The following is a 22,407-nucleotide window of genomic DNA, read 5'->3' on the forward strand; positions in this document are numbered from 1 at the left end:
TCGATCGCTAGGAGGCGTCTGGCTCCGTTCCTGTCTGTATTCCTAAACCGACGGTTCAAAGTACCCACCTACCTACCTCCTCTGGACACCTCCGCGCGTATTATGTAGAAATAGGTACCTGGTAAGAGGAGGAGAACCGCTGTCGAGAGAGGTAATTGCGATGTCGTGCTGGAATGGTTACGTTGCGAGGCTTTTCGGACACCTACACGCATCGCTCGACGAGGAATAACTTTCTGGATGTCAGGCATTGGCGTCCCATCGAATTTCGTGTTTCGGATTTGGGTTGTATAGGACCAAATCTAGGCATGTAAGGCAATATGCATCAAGCCGGAAACGGTACCCCTCATTTACATGGTTTATGGGTGATACGGAAAGGGGATAAAGGTAGGTACATAGACGTATCCGTATGTATGTGCGTAGACAAGGTAGGCAGCTGAGGTACCGGCGCGGTACAGCACCTGTAGCTACGCGCAGGGAGAGCCGTTGGTTAGAGAGGATGGAGGCTCTGGAGACAGGAGGAGGGGAAACGCAAGGTGAATCTCACGATACCGACCACAGTCCGCACAGAGAAGGTATCTACCTGAGGTACCTAGATATATACACCCAGGTACCTTAGCCATGTATGTAGGTACATGTAGGAGGTAGGTACCTGATCTAACAGGTAGGTATATATAAGTCGGGAGTCCTTCCTAACCGCCCGCCTATCCAGTCCCATGCGTACTCATATATCTTCAGTCTCATCATCACGACTCCCGACGGCAGCACTGCCGGTATAACGCTACAACGGCCCAGTTACCTAAGTAGGCTCCCCAGTCGAGCCGGACCTGAGTCGAACGCTGAGCTGCCCTTATACTAGCATACGCACCGATTTGCACCTAGGTGTTATATAACATTACACCTCCTACGTACCTTCGACCTCCACCACCCCTCTCGAGTCCTAGCTCCAAGACAGAAGGAGCAATTGCGAGAACCCCCTTTGTTGCATTTTGCGCATTAATTTGTGGGTGACGGCTGGATAAATCCTGCCATCGACACTTACCTACTTACATCACCCGCGGGCGAATCCGGTCCCCTGGCAAGGTCAAGATTTCCTGGCAAGGTCAAGATTTTTCTTTGGTTTCGAGAAGACCACATCTCTCTCCTCTTTTCGACTATAAATACATACGAGAAGACGGCGAGACGAACTCGAGCGACGACCAGCACCCAGAAGAGCGCTATCCGTTGCCAATCGAGATCGAGGCAATCCTGCTGACCCAACCTTACCTGGCCTGCCCCGGTCCTCCCTCTGCACGCCGGCCAATCAGCTGACGAAGATCCAAGTAAGTCGCCGACCCAGACAAGAATCGCCCGTCTTGCTCCCTGGCGGCTTGGGGGGAACCCCCTCGCGATACACTTTAGCATACATGGTCTTTGCCGGTCCACTTAGCATTCGCCCGTGCTTCGTCGCTGTCCCTCCCCTTCCCTCCTTTTCCGTTTTCCCGTGTCGAGAAGAGCGAGCGAGTGAGCGAGTGTTGTAAGAGAAGGTCGTGGCCTTGACCGGTCCGCCTCCCCCTTTCACATACCTATATCACAGAGGAGGTAGAAGCTAGAGGGGGAGAAGAGGGACGACAAGTCTGTTTGCAGTGTCTCACCCACATCGCCCACTATACCGTGATACCTGCATGCCTGCATATAACATACACGGCACACCGATCCAGACGCCTCTGGTGCTCATACGTGCTGGGATGCATCTGCACGCACATGGCTAGCTTATCACGACACCAATACCTTCGCATGATTCCTCTTACTGTCATTATTATTACCTGCTACAGCTTGCTAGCTAGAGCTAGCTAGCTAACCAGCTGTCCGTCTCATTTTTTTTCCTGCCCCACCCCTCCTTGCGTGCCAACAGTAACGATTCTGTCCTGTTCCTATCGTCTCGGCTGCCTCACCGCATGATAACCGCGATCGGGAGCTAACTACATGGAGACCGAGGAGGAGACCAGGAACTGGTGCCGACGACTAGGCCGTGCCAAATCATAGAAAACCGGTCGACCGTCCCCTTCTCACAGGCATTTCGATATATCGAATCTGCATATCCCACACCCACGGTCCACATCCGGCCAGTCAGGTCCAGTCTATCCAACTATCACCCGACAAGTCTCCTGCTGTGGAATTGGCTGAATTGGCCGAGCTGGGCCTGCTGCCAAATCATCCAACCGCCTCGACCAGCAATTCCTGTGTTTTGTGCTTTATGCGGTACGTTGTATGCGGAACCCCCAAGTCCCTCCCTACACACACCTACACCTACCTACATACCCTACAATATATGAGGGGGGCCCGTACGAGAAAAGCAGCTGCCCGAGGAAGAGGGAAGAGAAGCTCGTGTGCGTGTGGGTTCTTCTAGTAAAACCTTTCCGCGTACGGCAGCTAAATTTATCACCAAAGGCAGGTAAACCGACCCAGCTTCTACACACATGTACATATGCCACTTATAAGTTTTTCTCCTCGACTTTGCCCTCGTCGCCATCCCCTTCCCCCCCCCCCTTCCTTAGCTCCCTCTAGATCGTCTTCAAGCTTTCCATTCATTCCTCGCTTCTCGTTGCTGACACTTCCTTTCGTCGACTGCTATTTTAGGCCACACTGTCACCCACCGCACGTGAATTGCAATCGTTTCGAGCACCCGAGCTAACCAACACCTCTGCATTTCCTTCTTTGTTCAGCATGTCTGCCGCCACCATGTCATCCGTTCCGGCTATCCCTCCCCGTCCGGCAAAGACAGGGGAGAACGACAGTACAGCCTCCGGGCCCGTCATTCCCCCTCGTCCTACTCGCCGCTTCAATCGCTCCGTCTCCCCCAACCCAGACCGTTTTGCTCCCTCACCGTTGAACGAAGGCGCCTTTGCTTCGAAGAGCCCCGATCCCCATCGGCTGAGCGCTACTCGCCTAGGCCACGAGTTGGAACGTTCCACTAGCGTCGAGATGCCTAGCGTGGGTGAGGAAGGTCGGGAATATGCTGTTGCGATCGAGGAGCTGGGCGCCGCCTTGGAAGCTCCCCGTCGGTCGTCCGGTTCCCCCGAGCAAACCCGCACCGTCGGCGAGGACCTCAAGCTTCATGCTCCGAAGCCGACCATGCCCGCCCAGAGCGCCAAGCAGCGCGTTGCCGCCGTTACCCGTACAGATTCCGAAAGAGCTGCCGCGTTTGGCATCGGGCGTCCGTCCCACGAGGACCAGACCCAGGCGGGTATGACCCTCAGGAAGAAACCGAGTACCGCGAGCCAGCTCTCCCACCAGAGCGATTCCTATATCGAGGACGAGCACGGGATTCCCGAGATCGGGCGGAGGGTCCCTATGCTGGCCAACGCCGGCGATGTCCAAGCTCCCTCCCCGGACCCGGCAAAAGCCGCCCGACATCACGCTAGGGCGGCTTCCCGAGGCGGGTTCGGCGATCTTCCGTCCGACGTCTACGGGCTCCACGGACATGGTGTTACGTCCACCGACAAGCTCGACAAAGCATACTATGAGAAACACCCCGAAATACTTCAGAAGGAGCGCTACAACCCTCTCCACGGCCGCGTACGCGACTACGCTATGAGCAGCGAGGACCTGAACAAGATCGTCCGGGATACGGCCAGTCGCGGTGCTGGTTTCGGTAACGCAGACTGCCAGAGAACTTTGGAGTGCTTCTAACCGATTGTAATAGGTGATTATGCCGAATACATTGGGACTCCGAGCGAACAGGTCGGCTTTCAAGCCGCTGAGGAGTATGCGTCGCGCATTGCGTCTCCGCGACCTCCGTCTTCCTCTCCCAAGCAAGGCACAATCTCCTTGACGTCTGGCTCCTCGGCGACCGAGGTGGCTGCCGACAATGCTAACGTACTCGGCGACGACGACGTCATTCACGTAGACGAGCCCAGTCGGCGTACGGGATCCGTTAAATTTGGTGATGAGACCGGCGCCGAAGGCGAGCGCACTGAGGAAGTATACGCACAGCCAATTCTAGCCTCCGACGAAGTAGCCAAGGACACGTCGCCCTACCAACTCCAACCCGCTATCGAGCCTCCGCCAGATCGGCACGGGAGCGTATACGATATGGAGGAGCCCGGAAGTCGCTCCGCCAGCAGACCAACGAGCATTTACAGCCCTCCACTGCCCGAGATCCGCTCTACCCCTTTAGAAGATGTCGAAGAGTACGAGCCTCTTTTCCCGGAGGATGACAAGAGCAGCAAAAAGCCTCCGGCCCAGACCGACAAAACACAGGAACCCCGCCAGAGATTCCCGAGTCGAGACATCTGGGAGGATCCCCCTAATTCTGTGTACTCCACTGCAGAAGTCTCAACGCCGGAGATACTAGAAGCTCGTCAGAGAGAACAAGCTCACGTCGCGGACGTGCCCCCACGAGACGGAGAGACCCCGGCTCAAGCCTTCGCTCGGAGACAAGAGGAACTCGCCGAGAAGGAAGCGATTACCCCAGACAGCTTTCTGCACCGCCAGCAGAAGGCCGCCTCGCGAGTCGAGAACCAATCGCACCTAGCCAAGGGGGCTGCCAGTCGGCCTGGACTTGCCCGCCGGTTCCCGAGTCGAGACGTCTGGGAGGATACTCCCGATTCTCTACAGTTCACCACGACAGTCTCCGCTCCACAGACCGCCGAAGAACCTCACGAAGAAGAGGTGGCGAAGCCGGCCACCGAGGAAGCGACACAGAAACCCGCCGTCTCGGTCGGTCTTAAGAAGCAGGAACCGGGAGAGGAGTCTGCACCAAGACCAGTCATTCCTAGCCGCCCGAAACCTCAAATTCCCGCTCGCCCTTCGAGGCCATCCTCAGAGCCTAAGGAGCCCGAGCCGGTAGCGAAGCAGAAGCCCGCGGTACCGGCGAGGCCTGCCGGAGGGAAGATCGCTGCTTTGCAGGCAGGATTCTTGTCAGATCTCAACAACCGTCTACGGCTAGGCCCGCAGGCCCCTAAGAAGGAGGAAGACAAGCCCCAGGAACAAGTCGAGGAAAAGGAAACGGCCCCGCTATCGGACGCGAGGAAAGGCCGCGCGCGAGGTCCTCAGAGACGAGCCCCTGCTAAGGTTGTGAGCTCAAGCGTCGCCGCGGAGACTGGGCCTACGTCTGCGGCCAATGACAAGCCCCTTCTAACCTTCTCGCTCACTCGCACCTTATGGAGCATCGACGAAGAAGGCAACGTGCAAGTGGACGTTTCTGAACCGGAAAAGTTACCATCAACCGCAGAGACCAAGCCAGAAGAAATTAAATCTGCGGAGCCCAAGCCCGAGAAGTCTAAGAGTGAGGAGCCAAACTTGGAAGCGCCGCGACTTGAGCAGAAGAAGGTGGAAGCCGAGGCGGAGCGGGCGCCAGAGGTCAAGGCAGCCGATGCCAAGCCGAAGGAGACCGCAGAGGAAGATAACGCGGTAGAAGTGACCAAGACGCTCGCCACAAACACAGCCGGCGAGCCCATACTAAAAGAGACCATCAAGGAGGAACCATCCGGGGACCAAGTGCTAGAAGTTGAAGACGTTAAGGACGAGGTGGAAGAATAACAGGTCAGCTACTTTTCTCCGCTCAGGGGGAGGGGGAGCGTACACGAATGGCTCTCACCACGTTTCGTTCTAACTTCAATCCCACATCACGTTTGATGACCGAGGCCTCGATATAAGGAGGGCGCTGCGAGGCAGTCTAGGGACGACAGATTACGCTCTTTTTAGGAAGGAGAATATTGAACGGAAGAAAGTTTAGAAGGTATATAATAGAAAAAGCAAGCAGCGGGGACCTAGACTGTAGGCCATGACACGTCCCTCCCGTGCCGCTCCCGCTATTTCGTTCCTTACTGCTCTCGTATTTCATTTCCTCCTTGCGTATCCTCTTGCGAGGCCAAGCGTAGTAGATGGATACAGGTGGCTTTTCTTTCGCAAAACCACGACAATTCCACAGGAAGAAGAGAGAATAAGCAACAAGATATAAGAAAAAGTAAGTGAAGAGCTTGGGGGGATCGAAGGAGAATAAATGAAAGTAGAGATCAAGCCAGAGAGGGACTGGGGCTTTGTCTAGAGACACAGGCGATTCTACAGACAGAGCCACACGGGGTATTCTCTAGTATCCTCGGGTCGGTTCAAGCAAGGTGGTTAGAGTCGGAAGAGAAGAGAAGAATAGAGGAGCCGGCAGGGGAAACCAAAGCATCAGAAACCTGCTCAGAGGCCGATTCTTCCTTTTCCACTCACCTCGGGTTCTGCTCAAGTTGCGGTAGGATACAGGAGCCTTCCAACCAGCCGGTCGGTCAAGTAGGCAGACTCATGAGAAAGGAAGATCTCTGATCAGCTAGCAACATGTCGAGCTCCTTAGCTACTGGGGAGTAGGCTAGACGGGGCAGGTAGGTAGGCGGGCAGATGGTCAATATACTACTCTCCCTCTCCTTGCATCTCTCTCCGTGCCGTGTCAACGACTACACCAGCGCTAGGTCACCGTCGAGAGGCATGTTTCCCCAAAACTTCACTGGACTCTGAGCGCGTGCGGGCTATGTCGATCAAGTCTTACTATCTAGTATATGGGTATATATACACATACACATCGGTTCTCTCATGCGTGCGTCTACGCGGATGTCAAGCCTAGGAGGCACGGGAAAGGGGAGACGGGACATCCCCGGGAAGGGACCTGCGGACATCGACCACGAGCCCGCCCTATCCCCTACTTCACACACCGACACACACACACGCACACGCACACGGGTCGGGCCCGATCCGTCGGTCGATTTGCTTGCGTATTCATCATCAGACATTAAAACATGTGCCCCCGCAGCTTGACTCCGCCCGGGGCCCCCCCTTTCGCGCCGGCTGGGCTGGGGCTTGGTACAACAGTGCGTTGGTTAGTTACATGGGTATGGTATATGTGGATGGATGGATGGTATAATGGCCCCGTCGCCGTGTCTCCTGATCCCGCGCTGCCTCGCCTCTTCCGAACTCCTTGACTCCTTCTATCGTATTTCCCTCCCTTGTCTACCCCCGCGCACCGCCCTCTATGCCGTCCCGTCCCGTCCCGTCCACCCGTCATCCGTCGGAGCCCCTCGGCCGGGCGTTTGGTGGTATGTAGCGGTGGTGGCGGAAGAATTCCGCAGTAGCTTTGTGGGCGCCTTTCCCGCTCTTGCCGGTCTTCCCGCCGCCGCCACTGCCGCCTTCTTCTTTGCCCGCGCCTTCTTTCCTTCTCCTCCTCCTCCTCTTGTTCTTCTTGTGGCACAGCTCGATGGCCATCGCCACCTCGATCGATATCTCGGTCAGGATCTTGGCCAGCGCCTCGGGCGAGATGTCGTCGTCTAGGGTCGCGTCCGTGTCCGTGTCCGTGTCCGTCGTGGTCATGGATGTCTCTGTTCGGCGGGGGAGGGCAGGAATCAAATACCTCAACATGAGCAAATCAGGTACGTTAAAACACCAGAGGCCGTGGTTTTCGGTTCGAGCTACACCATACCAAGGATCTCCAGCTCCTCCTCATTGTCGTCGTCGAAGACCACCACCTGGCGTCTCATCCGCGTCCGCGCGCTCGCGCTCGCGTCTTTTTTGCTGCTCCCCGCGCCGGGGCCGGGTTTCGAGTTGTCGTTGTCGCCGTAGCCGGACGCCGTAGATGAGCCCAGGAGCAGGTCCGTGCCGAGGCTTTCGCGCCCGGCCTCCCGGATCCCCTTCTCGGTCACGAACCGGGTCTTCTTGCGCGCTGGGGGCCGAGCGCTCCCGCTCCCGCTGCTACTGGGATCGTCTGCCGCGTCTCGGCCTCCTCCCGTCGTGAAGCTGCTGCTGCTGCAGTGGCTATCGTTGGTGGTGTTGTGGATCGCGCTGCTATCGGGCTGCTGGTGCTGGTACTGCGTCGCGCTGCTACTCGGCCGCAGCGTCTCGCCGTCTTTCATGCGGCCCAGCTTCTCTCTGAGATTGCCGCCCCAGCCTAACGGCTTAGTCGTCCTGCTGTTAGTAGTGTGAGAGGAGAAGGAGGAAGAGGAGGAAAAAGATGTCCCCGCCGGGAAGCCGGAACCCGACGACGTCGAGATGGCGCTTTGTGCGCGCTTGCGCTTGATGGGGCTCAGATGCATCCGGGGCTCTCTACCCTTCTCCGCGACTAAGCCCAGGGCCTTAGCGTCTATATCTTGCCTTGGCTGCTCCTCGTCATCGTTGAGTTGCGCGCCGCGAGTTGTCATGGAGCTACCGCTTCTACCTGTCGCGGCGACGCCCCCCCCTCTTTGCATATACTCCTTCCCGGCACCGGACCCCATCTTCCCCAGCTTCTTCATCAGCTCCCGCTCCTTCTCCTCGGTGGCGAGCCGGCGCCGCAACGCCTCGCTGCGTTCGACGCGGCTCGCAACTTGCCCGCCCAACACTTCGTTGTCGAGCATCGACGCGGCACTAGGCTTGGAAATGAACCACTGGCTCCGCGATTCGCGGTCGAAGCTCCCGTTGCCAAATTTCGTCGGGTTGTTGGCATTCTGCTCCCGGTCCTGTTGTTGGTACGAGTTCGGCCTCCTCTTTCCGAAGGGGTCGTCGTTATCCCTTTTCGATCTGGGCCCGAGCCCTGTGTTAAATGCGTTGATGTCTTGCCTCGCCTGTCGGTGTCTCGATAGTGCCGTGTTCATGTGGAACTCGCAGAACTCGGTGCGCTTGCGGTTGACCCAGCTGTTGCAATACTCGCCGTCCTTCTTGAGACTCTTGCAGAACCCGAGATCCCGCGAAGTGCCGACCTCGAGGATGGTGTCCTGATCGCTATTGATCACTAGGCTAAACCGGCCCGTATCGGTACGACCCGGTGGTGGCGGCATAATTGCAGGATTAAGGACGGCGAGAAGGGTGCCAGGCGTCAGCTTCCAGAACCGGTCAAAGCCCGAGTTGAATAAGAAGAGTTCGACCTCCCACTGAAGATCGACGAGCTGGAGGACCATATACTTGCCCCTGGACGGGTCGTGTGTTTCTTTCTCCCTCGCGTTATTGGTCGGCTTGTGCGAACGCGGCTCCGATTTAGAGGCTAGAATCCCAAAGATGACAATGTCTTGCTCGATTTCAGGTAATTGGAAATCAGGGGCCTTGACATGTTTTAACAAGTCCTTGAGTACATATGTCTTCTTGCCCGTCAGGTTCCGCGTGAGGACCGAATGGGGTATCACACGCTTCGAGAGATGGACGCTCGAGTACGGCTCGAATCCGGCGGCGTCTTCCTCGGGCACTTCTGAAGGGGCCGCTTTCTTGGGCGCGGACGTCTCTGCTTGCGAACTGGACTCATGGCTAGTTCCTCGCGACCGGCTCAGACTCGGCATCGTATTGCTACGTTGGATCCGAGGACCAGCCATCACCTCTTCACGGCTGTACTGTTCCGGCTGTAGCGGGGCGTCAGGAATCTCGGTAGCTTTGCTCTTGAACTGCTCCATCTCCTCTCTACCGAGCTCGAAAGCTTTGCTCCTAACTTGCTCTATCCTTTCCCGTCTCTCCTGTCGGCTTGCCTCGTCTGATCTCGCCGCGGCTAGTCTCTCGCTGAAAGTCAACGGCCGCTCTTGCCTCGTCGGCTGCTCTGTATTGGGAAGAGAGGGGGTGTGGGCTCTTCGTAGATAACCCCCGTGTGTGCTGGCCTGGCTCTCGGTCCGCCTAAAACTCGGTGCCCTCTTCAACGAGACGTCCTTGGCTTTGATGCCCTTATCGATGCCCAGACGTACTCTGCTAGGAGAGTTATCGTTCTGTGCCGTCGGCGCTCTCCTCACCGGCGACGCGGGGACATGGATATCGGGTTGGGACTGCGATCGCAAGCGGGCTTCGGCACGCGACGGTTCCGCTCGGGACTGCGCCCTGCCTACTAGAGGGATGTCTGGTATGGGTGTATTTCCAGACCTCGGGGGAGCCGTACCCCCCCCTAGCGCCTTCTTAGCCTTGGCACTCTGTAGCTTCTTCAGCTTGAGCTTCGCCTGGATCGCCTGCAGCTTCAATTGCAGCATCTCCTCGTCCTCGTCGTCTTCGTCATCCAGATCCATGGCGTCGACGTCGTCGCGCAGAGAGTTACTAGATCGATTAAACTGGGCGGGTGCTTGTCGCGGTCTCCGCGACGGCGACGGCGACGGCGACGTTTGCTCGGCCAGGCGTCGCAGCCGTGCGCGGCCGCTGGGCGTGCTCAGAAGGACATCGTGAGGGGATCGCGGGGGCCATTGCGCCTCGGACTCAGCGCCGGGTCCTGCCATCGGGTAAGAAAGTGAAGTAACGTTGAAGCCGTCAGAAACAGACACAGGTCTTGACCTACTGGCGAACATGGTAAACACAAACTCGAGCGACTTGGGATCCGAAACATGCAGGGGTCGTCGGTCTAGCAGCGGCGCGGACAAGGTACGGGTAAGGTATCTTATATCATCCAGCCAATATGGCGAGGCGGCGAGGGGAGTCAAGGGGGAATTGGCGGTGGATGGCTCGTCGAGAGCTCGGCGTCGACAGCATGGGCGTGGGAATTTCTGCGGATAACGGGCAATTCTATGCAAATCCAAGGTGGCCGTCGTAGCATGAATATATGCAATCCTCGCGGGAGGGCGGAAATTTACTGGAGTGAAACGTGCTGGTCGATGTGGTGTCGAAGAGGGAGAGGAAGAAATGAGTTGGTGTAAGTTACCCAAGGGTATCCGCAGGGTGTGGCCGTTACAGGTTGGAGCCCGTGGGATGGCCGAAGTACCGCCTACCGTCGAGCGCTTAGCAAAGTGGCTGTCTACTTAAGTACCCCGGTACGCGGTATCGATAAGGGCCGGGAGGTGGGACTGGGAGGGAGGTGGAACACGTTGATTGGCCGTGTGGAGACGCGTCTCAAGACTAGAGGTGCTTTAAATATAGCCCGACGCGACTGCCGTATCCGACCGACGCGTCGACAGGGGGCAGGTGCTAACGAAGCAGATGTCGATGGCCGGAACTGAAGTCACGACCGGGGTTCAATGCGTTATGTACTTGCCTAGGTACCTAAGGTATGTAGAGCTTTAGGTACCTAGGGCATCTAAATACCTGTATTGGTACATCGAGGTGTGCGAGCAACGCTTTCTACCTATGTTCTAGTCTCCTCTCTCGTCGCCTTACCGATGCGGCGGGCTTGACCATTGACACTCAACCACTATACTATAGGCAACCTGTGCAGATTGCTATCGGCGACAATCCTTCCAGCACCCATCACTTACCTGTCGTATGCCCAGCCCACCGTACCAACTCCAATTGGGCGTCGCCCGACGACAGAAGATCCTTAGTCCTTAACCCTACGTACACTCTACTGGTAGCACTTCTAGGCGAAAGAACATGGCCAGGACCACCAGATCAAAGGCGAGCGCGTCGGCCGCTTCGACGAAAAAGTCGGCTTCGACTGCTACCTCGGACAACAGCAGCAGCACCTCACGATACGCCCTGCCCGCCGAGTCTACCAATCCGCCCAAGCTCTTCATCCTCCCTACTAAGGTCTCTCGGGACGCGAAGATAGTCTCTCTGCTGAACCCGAGATCCGCGACGCCAGCGAGATACCTCGTATGTCCCGAGACTGGCACCCACGAATTCACGAGCATCGATGCCCCCAAGTCGACGCCACGGAGTTGGTTGATACAATGCAGCCACACCGACGAGGTCTGCGAGAAGACGGCTGACGATGGCGCCGAACTGGGCGCGTATATTACGAAGGGCGCCAACCTATACGTTGCGACGCCCATAGATCCTATATTTCTGCTACTCCCCGCGCTCTCCGAACCGAGCAACAATAATGGCGCCGAGAGGCGACTCTTCGTGGCCAGCGAGGAGTACTTCACCTACTTCGAGAAGTTCCCCGAGATCTGGCCACACTTCAACAAGATGCTGAGATGCGGCAGTACGCTCAAGCTGCTAGAATCGCGGATGGCCGCCGTCTGCGACACCGTCCCGGTAGGCGACGAGGTCCAATTCCGGTTCAACATGGACAAGTTCTTCTCCGTGGTGCTGGCTAAGGCCCGAAAGATGAGCGAGCAGCCCCTACCTAAGAGCGTGGAGGACAAGTTCGTGACCAAGGTCCTCGAAGCGCCGGTAATGGGCATGAAGAGGGAGGCGATCGCGGCAGAGTCCGCCTCACAGCCACCCCAGACACAAGCATCACAACCAGAGAGTTCAACGCCAACCCGCGCTTCCGAAGCGTTCACACCCAAAGTGGAGCCCGCAGATAGCCAGTCCTCCGCATCGACCGCAGACACTACCCGAAGCTTGACTTCGGAAGCCTCCACAGCAGCCACCTCAGTACCCGAGGAGTCGGCAACCCAACTAATGCCGTCAATGCAAGCGTCTGAGGAAATCATCAAGCTGCAGCGGCTACGGACAGCCTTCGACTTCATCTGCGCGCGGTACGTCGCGCCATCGCACGCGGCGGCGCTGCGGCTCAAGCTCAGCGGCCTGACCACCGGCGCCACCGCCACCGAGGTAGCGATCGTAGAAGCGGAGGAAGCAGCAGCAGCGCAAGTCGACTTCGGGCCGCTGGACGCGTACCTGGCGCGGATCACGCAGCTGCGGCAGGAGGCGGCGGAGGCGCGGGCGGCGGCGGGCGACTACTCGCGCAAGCGGGGGCTTGACGAGGGCGAGCGGGCGGACCGCGAGGAGCGCAAGCGCCGGAAGGAGGAGGAGGAGCGGCGGCGGCGCGCCGGCGAGTCGCGCGGCGTGCGCGACCTGCGCAAGGTGAACACCGTGGGGATGCGGAAGATGAGCGATTTCTTCAAGAAGAAGTGATGAGACGGATGCGAGGACGGAGGGAGAAAGAGGGGCTTAAGATAGTGGTAGCTATCTCTCTGTGCCGGGAAGGTTTTGCGTTAGCTTACGGGGGCCTCTGGGACGAAAGCGTCCCGTACTTGTAAGATACGGGGAACGCGGGGGCGCATATAGAAAGTTTTGGTAGTGTATGCGGGATGCCAGAGTTTGGATCCGGGTATCATCGTATCTGTCATCGTCGTCGTTGTCGTCTCTATTGCCGTCTAGCCATGCGTACATAAGTTAAGCAGGTAGTGAAGACCCATCCACTCTCCCACAGACACCGCTCTGCCAGGTCCATGCCGTCGACTGCATGATGTATATGTTTGTTGTCGATAGGCCCGCGTCCCTCCCCTCCCCTCCTCCTCTCCCCGATGCAGAGCTCGGTTCCTCTCCCTTCCTCCCCTCTTCGCCTCCACCCTAGTAACCCCGCGGACCCCTTGACTTCCCGCGCAAGAACCCCCTCCCGATCTCCGACGCACCGCGGGCGCCCGCGGCGCCAGACGCGCTCGTCCCCGCGGCCGAGGGCGGCCGACTGGCAGCGCCGGTGCTAGCACCGGCCCTACCGCCGACGCCCCTGGAGCCCCGGCTGCCCCGGCCGGCTCTAGCGCGGGGGGCCCTGGCGACGCCGCGGGCGGGGGCGGGGGCGTCGTCGTCGGCGCGGCGGCGCAGGAGCTCGGCGGCGCGACGGCGCTCCTCCTCGTCGGCGACGGCGGCGGCGCGGCGCTCGGCCTCGCGCTGGCGGGCGAGCGCGTCGGCCTCGGCGGCGGCCAGGTCGTGGCTGGCGCCGCGCCAGGCCGGGTCCAGCAGGAGCCGCTGGCTGTGCTCGGTCTGCGACAGGATGCGCGTCCAGGTGTTGAGGAGGGTCGAGGCGGTGCTGACGGTGGCGGACACGGTCTGCGCACGCGGGGGGTTAGCGCGGGGGTGGAGGGTAGAGGGGAGATGGGAGGGGGGGACGCAACGCACCTGCATGTTGCCCTTGGCCCGCTCGAGCGTGCCGACGACGCCCTCGATCAGCTCGTTGATGCTGCGCACGCCGGCCAGCTCGCGCCGCAGCGCGGCCTCGCGCCCGTCCTGCGCGTCCGCGTCCGCGTACCGCGGGCCCGGCGGCGGGTCCGACGGCGTCTTGGGACGCGCTACCACGTCGTGCTGGTGCTGCTGCTGCTTCGCGCGCGCGCGGGGCTTCCGCGGCTGGCTCGACGGCGACGCGAACACGTCCTCGTGCTCCGAGGCCGAGTCGTAGTCGTCGAGCTGGTCGGACATCGTGGCCGTGCACAGGCAGGCAGGTAGGTGTGTGTGATTTCGCGGTAGACGGTTAGATGCCCTCGTCCGAGGGGTAGGGGAATTAGGAGTCTAGTAGAGGGGCGGTAGGTCGGTAGGCGCGGTACGTACCGGCCTAACAAATCAGGCAGGGCGGTACGTAGGCAGGTAAATGTCTGGAAGACGTCACTTCGTTTAATTGCTTTGCGGGGGTTTCGAGAATGATGACTGGACGAAACGAACCGCCAACTAACCTAACTGTAGGCGCCTTAGATTACGTTTGCGTGCGAGCTCGGCGCTGCTCTGCTACCACTCTTTACCTATTCCCCTTTTCCTCTTCTCCTTTTCTGCCTATCTTTTTCTCTATCCAGCCGGATTCTAGATTATCGTCAGGCCGGTATTTCTCTATGACTCTAGCCAGGCCTTCGACTTAAACCTCAGACGAGAGAGAGTGCATGTAGTCATGTAGGCATATACCTATGTACCACCGTATGTATTGGCCGCTTGAAAGAGGCCTTGCTCATTGGTGTTTTTATTTTCCTTTCCTTTCCACGCGTTGTCTTTGGAGAGGGAATAGGCAGTAGGGGGCGTTAATTACAGCATGTGAGTGTTTTCCGTGTTGTGGGGATGGCGGTGCGCTGGCTGCAAATTGGCCAATTGGCCGGCTGCTATCCTGTCCATAGGGCACCTACCACTCAACCCGTCTGCGGAGCTGCGATCTGTGACGCGTAAACAGCGAAAGACGGGATGGCATCACGCGTCTGTCTCGCGTATTTGGTTCATGCGTGTATGTGCCTACACATTTCGTCTGTCATCTTAGCCTGGCATCTAGTGCACCGTATGTAACTGTATGCACACCGTCCTAGAGTCACCAGCCAGAAAGTACATTTCCCAGGTACTCCTGTATGTACCTGGTCCCGCTCAAATTTCAGCCGGTACTCCGCCCTGGAGTCGGTACTTAGTTGCAGGGCGAATCGACCGCACTTCTGCCTGTACCTTTCCCAGCTGGGTACTTCTCGCCTGGTGTGCATTGCAAACGGAGTGGGGCCTGGCTGGGGGCTGTTGATAATAAATCCGTTATTGCTGCCAATCACACGTTTTTGCAGCCACTTTTTGCACAGTGCAATTCACTGTCTTTTCCCCCTCTCCCTCCCTGTCGCGCATCCTGTCCTCTCTCTCTCTCTCTAGCCAGCCCAGCCAGCCCAGCCACGCCCGATTTTCCTCTTCCCTCTCTCATCCTCTCTCCCCTTCCTTGGCGCTTCACTTGTGTCCTGCCACCATTTCATCCCGTCCCCCCCTAACCTACCCATTTTGATTAAAATTCCCACTACAACTTCATTCCGCCGGAGCGACGACGTATTGTTTCCCTGCGCTCCTTGCCCACCACCCTTCTGAGGTTGTTGTTCTGGCTCCTTGTCGCTGCTCAGATAACCTTCTACGCGTCTAACAAGTTTTCATTATTCGGCATTTGCGTAAACCGCCAATCCAATCGGAACCCCAAGATCGGGATCAGGTTGAGGCATCCGATCCATCAGCATTACGGACAAGACACAGAAATACGCCGCTGCGCACTCTCTTTCTAACCTCGATTTCATTTATACATTGCCCTTCCTGGCCTCCTCCCTGAACCTGCTCTTAAGGCCGCCAATCCATCTACTCCTAAGGCATTATCAGGCTTGGGCTCGTTAGCAGTCAGAATTAGGCACGTCCGGGTCCAGTTGGATGACAGCACCGAGAAGCAACTATACTAGTTGGATGAATCAAAAGCTCTAGACGCGAGTTTGGCCTAGGATTCGACAAGCTACAAGACAATACGACGGTAGTCCTGCGCTCGTTGCTCGTTGCACCATTGCATGACCGGCCTCGACAAGCCGGCAAGCAGAAAGGAAGGAGAGAACAAAGGCCGCTGCCTAACAACAAGCAACCGAAAGGCGATGGCATCCTTTGCCGTATCGACTCCTTCGCCGCCGGGCAGGGTACACACTCCAGGTACTCCCAAACACGGTTACGGAGATGCCTGGGAGCCCTTCTCTCCCCGAAAGTCAGCCCGCATTTCGGCACGCCAGCGCTCAAATGACCGCACCCCTTCTCCGCGCGCCTCCTCCCACCACAACCCCACCCGCGCCTCGCGACGAACCGCTTCGGCTAACGCTGACACGTTTTCTACCCCCATCGCCTCCCCCCAGAAACGACGTCTGCCCGCCATGGACTCGGTTCGACGCGCCTCGAGTGCCCTGACTACGGAGGGCGCCGCTAATGCCGCCGAGTCTCTCGGAATCGGCCATTCGAGTCAGCAGAAGCCCAAGGCCAACGCGACTTCGTCTCGATCCGCCGCCATGCTTCCTACTCCTGTCAAGACGCCCCAGAAGCAGCCGGACGAGAAGTCCAAGGCCAACGTTCGCGCCATCGCGCGCAGCCTCTTTGCTGAGCCGGACATCGTCCCCTCTCCTAAGAAGAGAAAGACCAAGAAGTACACCGGCCTCTCGCTAGAGAGCTTCCGAGCCGAGGAGGTCGAGGAGCCCATCGAGATCTTCACCGACACTCGCGATCGTATTCCTGAGGTCGGTGCCACCTCGGACAACCCTTTTTACGACGACAACGCCGCAGCTCTAGCCGCTTCCGAACCGTCTAAGAAGCGTGGCCGACAGATGCAGATCACCATCCCAGGCGAAGGCAAGCAGACCATCGAGGAGGCCGTGCGACGATCAGACGGTATCGTCTCCGTATTGTAAGTGCCTATCGCGATCTAATCATAGCCCTGCACCCTGCTAACCATTGACGTCTCGCAGCCGAGGCAAGAAGTTCTTCCGCAAGTTTGCTTCGAGCGACGATGTCGACTCGACGAGCCAACCAGATATCGAGGTGGAAGACGAGGACGTCGAGGTGATGTCTGGCGCGTCTCCCTTCACGCGCTCGTCGATCAAGCCTCGCCTGCTCTTCCCATCCAAGCAGAAGGGCAAGGAAACCGTCAAGACGACCCCGGAGGATGAAGAGGCCGAGACCGATATCGAGGACCGCGCCCCCGCCAATATCCAGGACGAAGAGACGGATACGCCGGTTACCCCTACGGGCCGAAACTCTGCGAAGCCGGGCACGCCAGAGGCGCCTCGGTTCGCGCCGGCCTCGCCTCCCACGACCACTCGAACTACGCGCAGCGGGGACAAGGCTCGTGTCGAAGAATCCCCGGTGAAGAAGGCCGCTGCCGCCGCGAAGCCGCGTAGCCCGTTCGACGGCTGGCGTCGCTCTAAGAGCCGAGCGGCATCGCGCAGTCTGAAGCGGGAAGGCGAGGCGCTTCCCGGCTCCAACGAGGCTTCGAAGCGCCAGCGCGCCTAGTCTAGATCTACCTACCGCTAAGCGAGGACGGGGACATTCAGGATGGTGACTCAACGAGGTTTGGGGATTATCGTGCCTCAGTTTCTCTGTATTATCTCCTTGGCGCCTTTTTTTTTTTTTCTCGCACACACATCTCCTTTTGTTGTGACTCCGGCTGGCAGGGAGACGGTAGAGCAACGGTCCGGAATGGGAAGCTCGACTCTGCCAGGCGTCAGGCGTTACGACGGGACGGCAAGACCTTGATCACCCGGAACTTAGGGGGCCAGGTCAGGTTGATAAGAGATCCCTCCCCCCCCTCCCCCCTCTACCTATATAGGTGTTCTTCGGGCTTAGGGGTGTTTAGCCCAGACTAATGATGGGTAGCAAAAAAGGGACCAGGGGGAATCAACCTAGATAGTATAGCTTGCCTCAGAATGAATCGACCGGTATATAGCATATTGACGAAGGGGACGTCGCCGCCTCGGTGCTATGCTGAGTGAGATCGTTTTGAGCGTAGTAGACAGGGGAGGGAGAGGATGGGAGGTTGGATGTCGAAAATATATACCTGCCAGCTCAGATATATAGCCTAACACCCCGACCTCAGGACTGGCACCTGGATACACCTGGAAACCGTCCTTTCTTGTTTGTTTCGTGCTATTGCTGTTGCTGTCGCTTTTGCTATGGAAACGGGATATGTTTGTTATGTTTGGCAGCCTACCTCGTATGTGTTTGGTGGTCGTAGATAGGACGTGGGACGTAGATAGAGAGGGCTCCGCGGTTGACAGACAGCTGATGGTAGCGGAGGTGGATATGTCTACCTATCCCTCTCTACCTGAGCATATCCTCAAGTAATACCAAATAACTACCTCCTAACATCAGGTGCCTAGGCACCTCTTTCATATACATCTCTTGAAGAGGTCCCTCTACCTTGGGTTATGTAGGCACCATGAGAGGAGGTGCCTATCCGATACTGTTGTGCCATATCACGTCATGGCGGCTCGCGGTAGCGAGAGTGCCGCGTACGGATCTAGGTACCTATCTAGGTACCTGCTAGGGCCCGAGAATAGTGCAGGACTTGCCCCTCCCCCGCTAAATCTCTAGTGCGTTGCCCTGGCTTGTACGTACCTTGCGATAGACGGGATACCTCATTATTAGCAGGTATCTGGATCTGCCCCTCTCCGACTCGAATTCGATCCGTTCCCTCGAGACACACACACACACTCACTCACTCACACTCACACTCACACATAATACACCACACCACACCACACCATACCACACCGCACCGCACCGCACTGCACCACACCACACCGCACACCACCAGCGAGCCCAACCCCCAGTTACGCCCGCGGGGGAATTTTTGCATGGTCCCATCCCGCTGGGACAGAACCGCCCAACCCTAACTAGATACCACCGTCACCTCCGCCATGCACATCCTCGTCACCAACGACGATGGCCCGCCGTCACCAACCTCGTCTCCGTACGTGCACAGCCTCGTCCGCGAGCTCCAGAAGCAGGGCCACACCGTCTCCGTGTGTCTGCCGCATACCCAGCGTTCCTGGATCGGTAAGGCCCACATGATCGGCCAGACGGTGAAGCCGCTGTACTACCGCCCGTCCGAGACGTTCGATCCCTCTCCCAGCGCCGCCCACCAGGCCCAGGGCACCACCTACACCCGGCCCACCAAGAACAAGGACGAGGAGGAATGGGTCCTCGTCGACGGCACCCCCGCCAGCTGCGCCCAGATCGGCCTGTACCACCTGTTCCAGGACAAGGGGCCCGTCGACCTCGTCGTGTCCGGCCCTAACTACGGCCGCAACACCACCGCCGTCTTCGCCCTGAGCTCCGGCACCATAGGCGGCGCCCTTGAGGCCGCCGTGTGCCGGAGGAAGGCCATTGCTCTGAGCTACGCCTTCTTCAACCGCAACCACGACCCCGCCATCATCGACGCCGCCAGCCGGCATAGCGTGCGCGTCATCGAGAAGCTGCACGCGCAGTGGCCGACGGACAAGAGCGTCGACCTATACACCGTCAACGTGCCGCTGATCGAGGGCATCGAACACCGCAAGACCCTATTTACCAACATGCTGCAGAACTATTGGGGCGAGAGCGGGCCTTGCTTCGAGGAGGTCGAGGGCAGCATCGGGGACGAGGACGAGGAAGAGGAGAGGATACGCGAAGGCGAGGAATCGAGGGCATCTCGGGATCCCGGCTCCAGGGAGAACGGCGACGCCGACGAGGAGGACCAAGCACGATACGTGCACAGACATTTTAAGTGGCTGCCGAGATTCGCGGATGTCTACAAGAGCGTCGAGGAGGCGCCTCCGGGGAATGACGGGTGGGCAGTAAAGGAAGGCTTCACGAGGTAGGTTTATCTGTTCGACGAACCGACCCCCGTCTCCGTCCGCGCGGACTGCCGATTCTAACCCGCCCGTCTCGCGCAGTGTCACGCCGATGAAGGCCAATTTCTGGAACGCCGCCACACAACAACATGGAGAGGAGTTGAAATTGTGAGTTGAGCCTATTGCATTTGCTTCTGGTTCTAGACGGGGACGGCAGCATCATAGACGACTACCATTGGGGTTCGCGTGACCGAGCGCGCAAAATAGACAAGACCGGTATCTCCTAGGCCTCCATACCATACAAGGTGAGCCCCGACGGTGCAGAGAAGGGCAGAGAGAGAGGCTATTCAACGTTGCCCGTACGTCGGGTGCGTGCGCTGTATCTATGCATATATACTTATATATACGTGTTGCGGTTCTGCTCGCTTCCGTATGTAGGTTCTTTCAAAACGCAGAACCCATTCTTATGACACCTTTTTTTCTTCTCTAGGCCTACTTCGTCGGACCTTCAGGTGACGACGATGACAACAACAACGGCAACAGCGGCGGCCTCCGAGTCGACGGCATTGACGCGCCGTCCCGCGCAGCACTTCTACGCCCTCGTCGCCTACGAGGATCCTTACCTCCAGCCCCTCATCTTGGCCGCCCTGCGCAAGGTTTTCCCCCCCGAAGTGTACACGTTGCTACCACCGCCGCCCGCCGACGTCGCACCGCCGGGCGAGCCAATCCCACTCGACAGAATTTTACCAGACGGCGGCACGCCAGGCGCCCGCGTGCTGCAGATCACGCCGTACGAGGCGGTGGACTGGGACTATTACGAGCACGAGCCCGCGGGAACGGGGGCGAACGGCGAGACCGAGAGAGGAGCGCGGCTGGTGAACTGCTACGCGCTGCGCAAGGCGGTGATCCGGAAGCACTTTCTGTGGGCGACGGTGGAGCAGTGGATCGCGAAGCGGCCCGGGTCTGCGCTTGCAACCCACGTGCGGCGCAGCGAGACGTTTGAGCTCGACTACGCCGAGTTCCTCGACGACGCACTCGTCGAAGCGTTCGACCTGCGGGCGAGTTTGGAGAGGAATGAGAGGGTGGAGGAGGGAGCGGAGGAGGGTCAGGAGGCAAAGAGGAGAGAAAAGGAGTGGTGGATCTTGAAGCCGAGTATGAGCGATAGGGGCCAGGGCATCCGGATTTTCAGTACGGTGGACGAGTTACAGGCGATCTTCGAGGAGTGGGAAGAGGGCGAGGAAGGTGATGACGATGAAGATGGCAGTGGCATCCGCAGTGTTAACCAAGACGACGACGGGAGCGATGATGACGAGACTGGCAACGGCATCACGACGTCGCACCTACGGCACTTCGTAGCACAGCCGTACATCGACCACCCGCTGCTACTGCCAGGCACCGGCAACCGCAAGTTTCACATCCGCGCCTACGTCGTGTGCGTCGGCCGTCTCGACGTATACGTGTTCCACGAGATGCTCGCGCTGTTCGCCGCGAAGCCGTACACACCGCCGGGCCACACGTCCCTCGCCGCCGCCGCTGCGACTACAACTACGACTATCAGTGACGGCGAAGTTGCCGCCAGAGGAGAGAATAGCAATGGGCACATCGACCTCGAGGCCCATCTCACGAACACGTGCCTACAGCGCTCCGTCGACGAGGGCACGGTGCGGCGGTTCTGGGACGTGATGGGCGGGGGCTCAGCGGGCGGGGACGCCAACCTAGGCGAGTCCCTGTTCGCGCAGATCTGCGAGGCGAGCGGGGAGCTGTTCGAGGCGGCGGCGCGCGGGATGCCGACGCACTTCCGGCCGGTGGCCGCCGCGTTCGAGGTCTTCGGCCTCGACTTCCTGGCCGACGCCGCGGGCACCGCCTGGCTCCTCGAGGCCAACGCCTTCCCGGATTTCGGGCAGACCGGCCCCGAGCTCCGCGACACCGTCGTCGGACGACTGTGGGAGGGCATCGCACGGGTCGCCGTCGCACCGCGCTTTGGGTTTGACGGCCCGGGACAAGGAAGGGAGGGAGAGGAGAAGTGGGGGAAGCTGATGGTGCATGTTAGACACGTGGACCTCGGGCGGTAGGCGGGTCGGGTAGAGAGGCGACGTCTAGATCTAGGACACCGCCCCGGATCGAGATGCCTGTCTTATCTATCCGTCCATCTTACAACTTCAGCTTTCCACGAGGGCAAATTGAGGTAACCCCCAAAACAAAAGTACTGATTTACTTGAGTTTACAATTCTGTACGTGTTGTAGGTAACTACTGTTACCTAGATTACCCTAGGTATGTCTTTAACCGCCTCCCTACGTGTCTCTACATATCTACCCTAGACCCCCTAGCTACCTATCTACGGACACGCCAAGATACTTATTAGATGCGTGGATCCAACGAATCCATATAGCACGCCCAGGTCATTGCTGGCTACTAAGGCCGGCGGTTATAGCAGCCATAGATACGAGGCTGTTTCATTCACATACTCCCAGCCGCCAGACATGATGCGATTGGCGTTGACAAGTAATACATGTAGGTACGACATATATCACGCGATGCCATACGAGATACGATAGGCTGTCGTGAGATGTGATATATACATGCCGTATTACCAAGGCGAGAGAGGTAGAGGGGTTCATAAGAGACACGTACGTTCGTATGGTAGAGCCTGAGAAGCCACTTGGTGGGTGGCGCTCCTCCCCGGAGCCACGGAGCGGTAGAAACTGAACTGTTGATTAATCAACATCTGGCTCGGTGCGCCTCACGACGCGCCTCGTAGGACTTCCAGGAGGAGCGGTGAGGTATCGT

General features: G+C 58.5%; 7 protein-coding genes across 7 annotated transcripts; 4 read left to right on the plus strand and 3 right to left on the minus strand.

Annotated features, from left to right (window-relative positions):
• Window positions 1-697: 697 nt before the first annotated feature.
• Window positions 698-2,008, minus strand: GGS23DRAFT_556771 (uncharacterized protein; the record flags this gene model as incomplete). The annotated part of the gene is made up of 2 exons (XM_051515668.1): window positions 1,986-2,008; window positions 698-1,843 (listed from the first exon to the last, which is right to left on the minus strand). A coding segment is annotated over exon 2 (362 nt), but the record flags the coding sequence as incomplete, so codon positions are not given.
• On the plus strand, window positions 1,984-5,642 carry GGS23DRAFT_384137 (altered inheritance of mitochondria protein 21). Its single transcript, XM_051513462.1, has 3 exons — window positions 1,984-2,238; window positions 2,703-3,631; window positions 3,683-5,642. Exons 1-3 carry the CDS (start codon window positions 2,234-2,236, stop codon window positions 5,518-5,520), a joined length of 2,772 nt encoding a protein of 923 aa, XP_051375078.1. The 5' UTR covers window positions 1,984-2,233; the 3' UTR covers window positions 5,521-5,642.
• A 1,016-nt stretch (window positions 5,643-6,658) lies between these two features.
• GGS23DRAFT_556788 (uncharacterized protein) lies at window positions 6,659-9,988 on the minus strand. The gene is made up of 2 exons (XM_051515669.1): window positions 7,436-9,988; window positions 6,659-7,366 (listed from the first exon to the last, which is right to left on the minus strand). The coding sequence occupies exons 1-2, from the start codon at window positions 9,960-9,962 to the stop codon at window positions 7,359-7,361; spliced, it is 2,535 nt and encodes an 844-aa protein (XP_051375079.1). The 5' UTR covers window positions 9,963-9,988; the 3' UTR covers window positions 6,659-7,358.
• An 888-nt stretch (window positions 9,989-10,876) lies between these two features.
• GGS23DRAFT_384376 (ribonuclease H2, subunit B) lies at window positions 10,877-12,808 on the plus strand. Its single transcript, XM_051513463.1, has 2 exons — window positions 10,877-10,985; window positions 11,083-12,808. The coding sequence occupies exon 2, from the start codon at window positions 11,251-11,253 to the stop codon at window positions 12,685-12,687; it is 1,437 nt and encodes a 478-aa protein (XP_051375080.1). The 5' UTR covers window positions 10,877-10,985; window positions 11,083-11,250; the 3' UTR covers window positions 12,688-12,808.
• GGS23DRAFT_617487 (uncharacterized protein) lies at window positions 12,809-14,090 on the minus strand. Its single transcript, XM_051520876.1, has 2 exons — window positions 13,672-14,090; window positions 12,809-13,602 (listed from the first exon to the last, which is right to left on the minus strand). The coding sequence occupies exons 1-2, from the start codon at window positions 13,966-13,968 to the stop codon at window positions 13,126-13,128; spliced, it is 774 nt and encodes a 257-aa protein (XP_051375081.1). The 5' UTR covers window positions 13,969-14,090; the 3' UTR covers window positions 12,809-13,125.
• Window positions 14,091-15,157: 1,067 nt separating this feature from the next.
• GGS23DRAFT_556798 (uncharacterized protein) lies at window positions 15,158-17,442 on the plus strand. The gene is made up of 2 exons (XM_051515670.1): window positions 15,158-16,693; window positions 16,755-17,442. Exons 1-2 carry the CDS (start codon window positions 15,819-15,821, stop codon window positions 17,296-17,298), a joined length of 1,419 nt encoding a protein of 472 aa, XP_051375082.1. The 5' UTR covers window positions 15,158-15,818; the 3' UTR covers window positions 17,299-17,442.
• A 1,262-nt stretch (window positions 17,443-18,704) lies between these two features.
• GGS23DRAFT_594493 (sure-like protein) lies at window positions 18,705-21,691 on the plus strand (the record flags this gene model as incomplete). The annotated part of the gene is made up of 3 exons (XM_051518174.1): window positions 18,705-19,642; window positions 19,722-19,787; window positions 20,110-21,691. 3 exons carry the CDS (start codon window positions 18,705-18,707, stop codon window positions 21,689-21,691), a joined length of 2,586 nt encoding a protein of 861 aa, XP_051375083.1.
• Window positions 21,692-22,407: the final 716 nt, after the last annotated feature.

Source organism: Durotheca rogersii (assembly GCF_024521655.1).
Source record: "Durotheca rogersii strain YMJ 92031201 chromosome Unknown GGS23scaffold_4, whole genome shotgun sequence".
In the NCBI taxonomy this organism is placed as follows: Eukaryota; Fungi; Ascomycota; class Sordariomycetes; order Xylariales; family Xylariaceae; genus Durotheca; species Durotheca rogersii.